Here is a 10,713-nt window from a genome sequence, read left to right as displayed (position 1 = left end):
GAATTACTGCCAACTCCAAAGGAAAACTTGAATTAAATAACCTAAGTGTCAATTTCCTGGATAAGAAGAGGCAAGGCACGGGTTCATGAAGTTAAAAAAGAAAATCTGGACAGGAAGATCTGAGAACATTATCAAGACACCAGTAGAAACAGAGACCCAAAACCTACTCCTTGGCAGTTCTAAGAAAGAATGCTTTATTCAGGAGGGCATTATCACTATGCCTCTTTGCCCTGATTTCTCCTCATCTTGTGCAGGCTTACAATTTTTAGAAGCAAATCCTGTAGGACTTTTGCCAGACATCAAGTCATAAGCTCTCAGCCCAAGTGTGCTGACAAGATTTTGGCAGTAATACTAACATATACCTGAAAGGTCCTTGTGAAAAATGCAGGGAGTAACAATTTTTATTACTTTTTGGAAGGACAGATCACCCATTGTGTCACCAAGGTTATAGAAGATGATAAGCATAAGATGGGGTAAAAAAAAGATAATCACAATTTCTGGAAAAAAAAGGATGTTTGGGGTTCCCCCTCTCCCCCCAGCATAAATTTGGAAATCTGCCCTGAAAACATAATGTCTCATCTACCTCCAGAGAGATTAGGAGAACATATAGATAGTCCCAGTTCATTCTAGGACTGATCTCTGGTGGCAAAAAACACAGTATATGTACCATTTCATCCCAGGCTGGATAGCTGTGAGCTGAGTGGAACTGAATACAAAGAATTCATGGCACTTGGTGATCATCTTATTTTAGAAAGGCTTTTCTTTCAGTGGCTGCTCACTTTCTTGTTTTATAAGGATTAGCATCTTTATTCTAAAGTGTTTAGATGTTACGTATGTAAAGGAAAGGTATACACAAACAGTACAAATCTGCAACTGGTGCTTGTGTTACCATCCTCTTGTGCATAGACATGGGAGGGACTTCAGTTATAGAAAAGCCCCTAGAGGCACTAGATAGCATTTTATACTCCTTTTCAATTTGGAGAAGTGAATACTTGCTTCTAATACAGAAATCAATGACCTACTGGCCCTGCAAAACAGCGCCTGTTTTCTTGAAGAAGGCAATCTCAACTGTAGATGTCTGTAAGAACAAAAACTTCAGTGGGAGGAGAAAACAAAAACGTGCAAACTGAAATTGCTACAAGCAAGAGGCAGCCGTTCTTTCCCAGCAGGGCTGTCAGTATGCAATGAGAATGAGTCATTATGATGCAGCTCTGTGATTCAGACAATTCAAAGCCACTCTGGGATGTCAGACCACCAACATATTTTTGCTCTGTGTGAATCCATACAAAGACAAAAAGTATTCTCCAGCTCTTAATAGACTCCCACATCTCTAACAACTTTCTGATAAGCTTTTTTTCTTTTCTTTTCAAAATTTCTTACTGCAAATCTTGGTTTAGGTGTCTTTTGATCCTTAGTAAAGTGACTGTGTTTGTTTCAGGCCACTCTATCAGTAAATCTAGAGGTACTACACAGCCAAAGAGAACCTTAGGCAATTCAGACAAATATGCTAAAACCAAGGCTCAAGATGACAGAAGGACCAAAAAAAAAAAAAAAAAAGAACTGTTTTGCCTTTAATAATGTTTTAATTCACAAAATTGAACAAGAATTGGTCTTCCTCTGAGATGCAATGTAAGTCTAAAGCAACTGCTTTTCTTTCAAGTGAACAGGTTGAGGACAGTATGAGTATTTTCCCTACTCTCGCGTTCAAAGTATGGTCACAATGCCCTGTAATTTAATTTATTTTGTGGCAGAACATAAATTAACATGTAGATGTGGACTACTCTCTTACTACTTCCTAATTTATTTTTATTAATAACTGCTACAATCAGCCTTTGAACAGAATGGATATTTAAAGATCAGCAAAGTTCAGGCACGCAACAAGATATAAAAAGTGATTTATCATTATGCGGATTTCTAGTCTGCTTTCTAGTCATAACCCTACTAGAACGTTCCTTAAGCTACAACAGGGGAAAGAAGAAAGAATTTCCCAGAGCAACAAAAGTATGACATAATTCTGCTACTGAGGAGAACAATTGTAAAACCTATGGGAACTGATTTTCTTCCTACTAGCCACAGGAAACCTGGAAGGGAATTGGAATAACTGTTCACTTTACCATAGGGCCTGAAAGATTGTTAAGTTACACATGTTAATGAAAGTCAAATCCTGATCATACCAATACCAAGAGCTTTGCCCCGTGGAAAGTAAGAGATTGTGAATGACACCAACAGATCTCCTGATTTTTGTGGAGTCTAATGGCTAACAGCTGTACAAAATGAATGAAAAATCTCTTTGAGTGCATCACAGGTGCTCTCAGTACACAGACAATTCATGAGATTTGAAGAATCCTCTGGTCCCCTTTGGGGACTGTAAAAGAATGGGTTGGTTTCCTCCAACCCTCTGGAAGCCTGTTCAGAGCATGCCAGAGTTTCTCCTTTGGGCAGCCAGGAGAAGTAAAGAGCTCAGCAGAAGCAGTCATGAAGGACAGGGAAATGAGTCATCCTAGTCCATGGTTAATGATCTCATCAATCCTTCACTGTGCCAAATTATAAATATATAGTAAATATTGAGGGGCGTTTTGAGGCAGGTTTTGAAAGAGACCATTTATCTTGGTTTTGCTCTTCCCAGGACAGAGAATCCTCAGAGAAGCTAATAGTTTCAAACACTTAGGGAGAAACTTATTATGGAGAACATGAAAATTCATTTTAATTCAGATTTTAGGTTGCTAAAGGCCAGTCAGACCTACTGGTCTTTTAAGTGTGAATATTCTCTCTCTGTCTACTTCCGTCCACTATAATCTAGTTATTTATTTTGATACAACCTTTTTCTTTGCAACTTCTAACATTTGCAGTCAGTTTTGTCAACCTCAAACTTTGGAGGACCAACAGCATCCTCAGTGATTCTTGGTGTTATTCAAAACCACATTTGAAAATACTGTAAAATATTAACTTCTCATAAATATTGCACAAGTGATTATCTAGACTGAATTTACTAGAACAATTGAATTTCTGTCATTTCCAGACACTCACAGAATTTGAGGCCTCTTGCCTTAACACTTGTTCCTCACATACTCTTTATTCCTCTGTTATTATAATTCTATCACACTGCAAAACTATGCGAAACTTTTACTTAAGCAAATTCAAACTGAGATGGCAAAAACAGAGATGGCCAAAAATTACTTCTGACATAGAGGGCACCACAACCCCAATCACTAAATACCTCCACATCCAAAACATGTATTTCAGAGAAAAGAGTAGAAAACACAGGAAGAAATATTTTCTTTGTGCCCCTGTTGAAAAAAAACAGATAAATTTTACCTACTTTTCTTAGAATTCCAAGCTAAGGGACATTCTCCAAATACAAAACATCAAACTACGTATTTGTGCTGTTTGGCAAAGCTGTAAGCAACTGGAAGTTTTTCAGGATAGTACACTTCTCATCAGGCAGGATGTTCCTGTCTCTTGTTATAACTTACACACACACACCCCCCCACTTTCATCCACAGTACTCACCAAATCTTATGTTGTAAAACAGAGATGACCAATGGCTGTTATTCTCTAAGTCACACAGCAAACCTTACTGAGGTCAAAAGTCACAGAGATACCTCAAACTTTGGAGGGCCAACATAAAAAGCAGCACTGTCAGTGATTTTCAAGCACGATGGGAATTGACTACCCAAGAGGTTCACTGCTCCCTGGTGGAAGACAATATGCCAGGAATTCAGCTAGGTTATAAGAATATGAAACTCCTCACCCCTTCACTGTTTACTGCTAGTCATCAGTGTTTCTGATTAACCTACTAGTCTCATACCAGCACAGTCTCACAGTGATGACCCAGCAGAAGCATGGTAGCCATCCTGACCTGGTTGTGACACACATGCATACCAAGAACCAGAACTATCCATTCCTTTATTAAAAATGTGAGGTAATGTCACAAACATTTCTTCTTGCAGGTGACCATGCACTTTTCACAAGTAGCAAGTGCACTGCAAAAGTAGAAAGTGACTATATTTCAAAAATATAATTGTGTTACTGAGTGCACAAAAGAGGTTAAAGTTACCAAGCTTTAATACAATATTTATCTTGTATTAAAATTGTATATAGAATTTCTGTTTGATGTAGTGTGATTGGAACCAATTCTATTCAGCTTGCTTTCTCCAGACCAACAAAGAGAATCCAACAAACGAAAGCCCTTTAATAAAAAAAAAATTTTTTAAAATCCTCATTTTAAATCCTTCTCTCTCATTTTGAAACTAGCAAAGACAGACAGTCAATGTTGCTGTATGAAAACCTAAGACATGAAATAATGATTCTGTGTGAGCTCATTTGAGAAGGCATTAAACCCTTTACAAACTTAGGCATGATATGACATGCTTACTTAATGAAAGAGTAATTTCTGAATTCTTTTGTTGAATAATAAATTGAATTATTTTCACATAAGCTTTGGTTTCTTCATCTGAAGACTCACAGATGTTATGTAGTTGAGGCAGAGCAAATTTCTGCTAATTAACCAGGCAAAAATTAGTTTATAAAAGTTCAGATGAGCTACGTTCTAATGTGACAGAAAGGAGAAGAAAGAAGGAACAGAGAAACATTTGCTAAAGGAACAACAAATATATATTTATGGACACCAGGAAAATCAATAGTAAATGAATGGCTAAATTTAAATTAACTTATTAACTAAATTAACTTATTAACTAAATTAACTTATTAACAGTGGGAAGACTGCACCTCAGATTTTACAATTTTGTTTTACAGACAGATTATATATTTACTTGAGACCTACATCATCTTTGCCTAGTTATTTACTGACCTTGGGTATCATACAAAAAGGGATACAGTAATATTAGTATATAATATTTTCTAAATTATCAATGAAGATTAACATCAGTGCTTTTAGGAGAGTCACCACAATATCAGAGAAGTGCTGTCCCAGACTATTTGCAGCTGGCCATGTTCTTTGTTGTACGTTCTCAAAGAGTGGTTTGAATTATTCCTCCTTTTCTTGTTGTGCAGTGGCCTACACTGCCTCTCCCTGTTACTGCTTTATAAAGTTGTCAGTAAGAAAATAATTTCCTAAGCACTATTCTTTTAGCACATTAGAAGCGTAGCTTCTCTCCCTCCACCTCACTGACTGAGCAGTGATTGTGTTATTCAGGGTCTGGGGGATGCAACAGCATAAGTCAGCGAACTGGTCAGACCTGAGAGAACCAACAGATGCACCGCTAGTTGCTGAATGTAGTGAAGCAACTGTATGTTGAGTATCACATCAGTCCCTATGATTGAGATATATTACTAGTAGGTCATAACATCTGTATAATAATTGTCATTCTTTCACCTTTGTCATCTCAAGACTGCAAGACTACGTTTATTTTTAAACTGCAAATCCAATTGGAAAAGCTGTAGGTATGCTGGAAGATTTCTGAGACCACCTCTCCCCGTACAGTGAGGGCCCGTGCACTGACTCAGCAAAACTGAAGAACATAGTTTGAACACTTAGCTGATATTTTTTTAGGTCCACTAGAGTTCCAACAAGCTCTAAGTATGTTTCTGATACTGTAACTCAAGATGATGTAACCTTAAATATGACGATTCACAAAGAATAACTGGTTACTGGGATATAGCTTGACTGAACTAACAACAGCCAAAGTAAGAAAAGCTGATAGAATTCTCCAATACAAGCCTTGCAGATCCCCTCCTTTCACCAGATCCATCAAATCTTCTCTTTAGAACTGCAGTACACAATTTTGCAAGTTTTCATCCTGCTATACCAATGAGTAGGTTTCCTCCTCAATTCCCCCCCTTTCCCCAGTCCTCAAATAGCAAATCAACTATTGTGCAAAAATGGCATACAACACAATTGCTTCTTTCTTCAGCAGTACCAGACACCTGGCACATGGAATTGATTAATTTAAAATTCATGTTAACAGCAGCTTTTACAAACAGCAGCTCATTGTTAAAAAGGTAATAATAAATGCTATGCTGATTATAGTTATAGTTACTTTAAACTTACCACATCTTTTTTTACAGGTAGTGTTTTTTGGTAGTCCACAATCAGATCATCTGTTTCAAAAGGCTTTAGGGAAAAAAACCCAACAACAAACCCTGCAACAGAAGATAAATACTGCATCAAAACAGCAGCACAGATGTCTTGCAAGGTGACATTAAACATGCTAGTTCAGATACCACAGTAGCACAAGACTTCATATGGATAATTTTCTTACACTCTTGGAAGAAAGTTAAAGATTAAGATTGTTCTCTGAAAACTCTTGTATCTGAAGGTTTTGTTATCTACTCCCTGCTTAGAACTAGTAAGAAGCACTACGCTAAAATCTTGAATCTGCATTGCACAGTACTGCAAAAGACTTGCTTCCCTTTGTGCCAACTGGCAGAAGCAATCCCTACTGCAAACAAAACCTGTTGACTGTTCTTTGAGAAATATATGTATATTCTTCAAATCATTTAGGCAAGCAAGCTTAAGCAGAAGACTTGAGTAAGTCTGTGGCGAATGGCCACTGATAATCAATCAAAAACATTTTTTATACCCACAGTAACAATCAGTCCACTGTCAGTCATTAATTCCTGCTGGTGCTACTCCTGCCCACATACCTGCTACAGATGCCCCCAGAACTGAACTGTAAGGGTAAAAAACCATGCACATTGGGGGAACTGGCACATGTGAGAAGGACAGCAAAATATTCCTTGTTTTTATTAAGTAATTATATTTACCAACTATTTATTACCAGAAAATTTTACTTTACCAGTTTTCCCTGAAAATAAAAAGCAGAAAATCTCACAAGAGGAATTTTTATTTTAATATTATTGACAGACCCTGCAAATGTGTTTTTCATTTATTTACTAAATTCTTAGTTGCATTTTGACAGATAATCTGAAAAAAAAAAGGTGGTGGTGGTGAAAAGGAGAGTTATTTTACATTTCAGTTAGACCTCACTTAAAAATGTATCCATTTAATTTTGGAAAACTTATGTACATTTAATGCAGATCTATTACTTGGAAGGTAAAGAAATTTGTTACTGTGTAAGTTACGTTTAAACACAGAGAATTAGCCTAACTTCTGACTATCATACTTTTCATATGGAATCACAATCCTGTCGCTACACAGATGAAGAGTAAGCAAGTAAAATTGTTTTGATTTCAGACATTTTACTTTTTAACAGTAAATGTAATAAAATAAACTTAATGGATTTAATGATTTTTCTAATGCAGTACATGGAAACTGAATTTTTTTACTAGGTTTTAAAAATTTCTGTAACACTCATTTTTGGTTCAGAGTTCCTGGAACTGACAGTGAGTTGACATATTAACTATATAAATTTCTATAGGTTTTCTTGTCAAAACTGATATAAATAGAATGGATTGTTTCAGGTGGGAAAATAAGTTGAAAAGCAATATTTTTACTTAACTGCATTTTGGTCTCATAAATCTGATTAAATTTGAAATTTACAGCCTGTATATTAAAGACCAAATAGGCAATAACCTATTAAAGTCATCTAAATAAAAAGTTGCATTAAGTATTCCTCAAATTTTAATGATTGTTAGATGTGGAAGCATGATGAAAAGACTTTTAATTTTTGAAGACCAAGAAACTAAGATTGATAAACCTTATGACAAATTTAATGATAGAACACGCTGCACCTAATAGCAAAATAAATTACAACCTTTACGCTACAGCCATCTTCGGAACGTTCATCTTTCCATATCAAGAAGGTGCCCCCTGCTGTGATGGCGTTCTGGTTTCTGACTTGATTACCTTCAAGTTTAATTAGCAATTCTGAGAGAACATCTCTATTGTTTCAACTGTTTCATTCAATTTTGAAGAGGCAGGAGGACATGGCCTTTTTTCCTCCTATTCTAATGTAGGTGCACCTGATGAAAGTGCAGAACTCAGAAACGATGGGAGAATTATGTTCCTATAGGTACCTGGACAGGTGCTGAAATAACTACAGGAACAGACCAAAGCACGGTCCCCATCTCCTCTTAAATCTTGTCAGGCCAATTCAACTGCATGTCAGTGTCCAAACCACCTTCAGGCTCGCAGGTACCTAGACCATGCCTATTCAAAAGAAATCCCGCCTGGTTACTAATCGTACTTGAAGTTTTCTCTCTTATCTACTTTAAATCTGACACACTATCATTTTCCTCACCTATGTGACTGAAAAACTTGGTTTTACATGTTCTAACTTCCCGATCCTGTGCGAACGTCGCCTGAGAGAAAACAGGGCGAACACATCACGCAGTGACGGGACCGAGCTGATGCGGACGGACGGACGGACAGAAACCCCCCACAGATGAGCCCGCCGAGGTGCCCTGGCGCCTCCCCTGAGGGCCGGGCGGCGCCGCCGCCAGCACCCGCAGCTCCCATGGGGGATCTCAATGAGGCTCCTCCGCACCGAAACGCGTGGGCAGACGCCACGTGCATGTGCACGTGCACACGTCCGCATGCCTTTGCCTACCCACGCTCGCGTCACGAGTTATTGCCGCGGAAGAAGGGAACCTGCCGGCCCTGCCCGCCGGGGTGTGGTGAGACATCGGGCCCGTGCTGCGCCTGCGCGGCACCGCCTCCTTCCGGCGCCCCCGGCAACAGTGTCATGGCGGCTCCCTGCGGTCGGCTCCTGCACATGGGTTGAGGGGCCGCCGGCAGTGCCTGTCTGTCAGTGCAGGGGACGCGGGACGCCGGCAACCTCGGGAGCGGGGCGGCGGCACCATGCTGGCCCTGGAGCGCTCCCTGCTGAGGGGCTTCCTCAGCGCGGCGGAGTCTCTGGAGTGGAAGCAGGGCGAAGTCGCGGCGGCAGGTGAGGGGAGGTCCCGGCCCGGCGCGGGGCGAGGGTGGGGAAGGTGCCCGGCCGTTGAGGGTATCCGGAGCTCCCTCCGCCCCGCGCCCGGGGCGGTCGTGTCCCGTCCATCCCACCCCGCTCCTTCCCGCCCTTTCAGTCTCACGCCGGGCTCTGGGGGGCTCCTGCCGGCGTGGTGGTGGGGGGGTGAGGGGACGGGGGACGGACGACCGTGGGGCTCCTCAGGCTGGAGGAGCGGCCGCCACGCTGCCGCTCTGACCGAGTCTGGCGGTGATGGGAAACTCGCTCACGCAGGACAACATGAGGAGAAAAAGTGTGGCATCAACTCTCTTCTATATTTTAGTAGTTATTTAGTCATAGTTGCTTGAGGGTTGCTTAAGGGGACTTGATCAGGATGTTACCGACCCAGCTTTCCTGCCGGGGAACGCAGCAGCTTTTAAAAATGCAACTTTTCTCATGAAAAGGCACTTCAGTATTTTAGGCTAGAAATGCAGTTGTGCTCAAGTCGTGTGCTGTGCTATTTAAAGCATATAGGGCTTGTAGCATAATGAAAGACTCATTTATCCTTATCCGATCACTGAATTTTGGAAAAGAACTGTATGGAGCTACTCAGCTCTATTTCCTTATGGTACTTATTATTTAACCTTAATCATTGTACTGTCCAGTGGTGTTAGTTAGGTGATGTGACTGACACTTGCCAGATCTGTCTTATATTTTCACTGAGATTCGTGTATGCTCTCTGTGGTGTGTTTTGTTGTTTTTGTTTGGTTTTTTTGTTGTTTTTTAGTTTTGGTTTTTTCTTTTAGTGTGCTGATATAAGATGTGGAGAAGACTGTTGTTGATGAAAGGTATCTTGCAGTAGAGATAGAAAATGGTGGGTTTTGTGGTGACTCTTTAGTTGTCACTTATGTGGGCACTTCCTATCGACGATCCTGAAACTTAATTTAGAGGCTGTGACCTTGAATTTGTATCTTGTCTCATAAGAAGCTGACACAGAATCAAAAGTACATATCATGTGCTTACAGTGCTATTACAGGGTTACCAGAAAGAGAAAACCTCAGTACTCTTCATTAGTGTCATCACAGCCAATAGTTATTCTTCAAACTCCCTGGACATGGCATTGCCTCCCTGGACAACTATTATCCAATATAAAGAAGATGAAAGAAAGTCTCCCCAAAACATAGACTGGAGAAAGTTTCTTGTTATTTCTGCTCTCTGTGAGCGTATGATGTCACAGGGCTGCAGAACCATTACAATTCTTTTGCATGTGCCCTTTCAGGTACACCTTAAAGTGTTTTTTAAATGATCTGGTACAAATGATCTCTTATATCATTGGGTTGATCGTTGTAAAGAACAAAAGTAAATTGTGGTCAACAGCCTGATCCAGAGATATTAGAATGAATGTGTGTCTATCACCCATTCCTACCAAGTCATCCATCACTGCTGTTGAAGTTGGTTCTGTACTTGGTCTTCCCATATGTCTGAGATTTAGAATACTTGTTTTAGCTGGATGAGCTTGGAGTTGGTATTTGGTTTGCTTCCTTGCATAGCTGCTTGTGTGGATCTATATCTGTGCTAGCATTAAATTGGCTATCTCAGGTACTAATATTAGTGTAGCTGTGGTGATGCTGAGTGCACGGGAGCTGCAATCCCAACTGGAATCACAGAATAATATTAAGGCACCTCTCCTATGCAGACCTGTGCATTTCCTCAGCTGCACCATTATTAGCATCTGCATCAGCTAGTTTAAAACCAGTTAGTATATCTACATGAGTTGTAGCCACGGTGGCATTTTAGACAGATACTGATTTTTTTTTTTTTTTGCTCAAGAATAGAAGGTTTTACCATGGTGAAGTTGCTCTAACAGCTGCTGGATTGATTGCACTGTAGCATATCTGAAGTA

General features: G+C 39.9%; 1 protein-coding gene across 1 annotated transcript in view; it reads left to right on the top strand.

Annotated features, from left to right (window-relative positions):
• The first annotated feature begins 8,442 nt into the window (after positions 1-8,442).
• TTC27 (tetratricopeptide repeat domain 27) overlaps positions 8,443-10,713 on the top strand; it is a 128,089-nt gene continuing 125,818 nt past the window's right edge. Inside the window, 2 exon segments of the mRNA XM_075089264.1 lie at positions 8,443-8,667; positions 8,669-8,810. Coding sequence (XP_074945365.1) covers positions 8,458-8,667; positions 8,669-8,810 — 352 coding nt within the window. The 5' untranslated portion in view covers positions 8,443-8,457.

This window comes from Phalacrocorax aristotelis, chromosome 3 (genome assembly GCF_949628215.1).
Source record: "Phalacrocorax aristotelis chromosome 3, bGulAri2.1, whole genome shotgun sequence".
Taxonomy (NCBI): domain Eukaryota; kingdom Metazoa; phylum Chordata; class Aves; order Suliformes; family Phalacrocoracidae; genus Phalacrocorax; species Phalacrocorax aristotelis.
The sequence above is the reverse complement of the archived record's forward strand: the minus strand, read 5'-3'. Positions and strand labels throughout refer to the sequence as shown.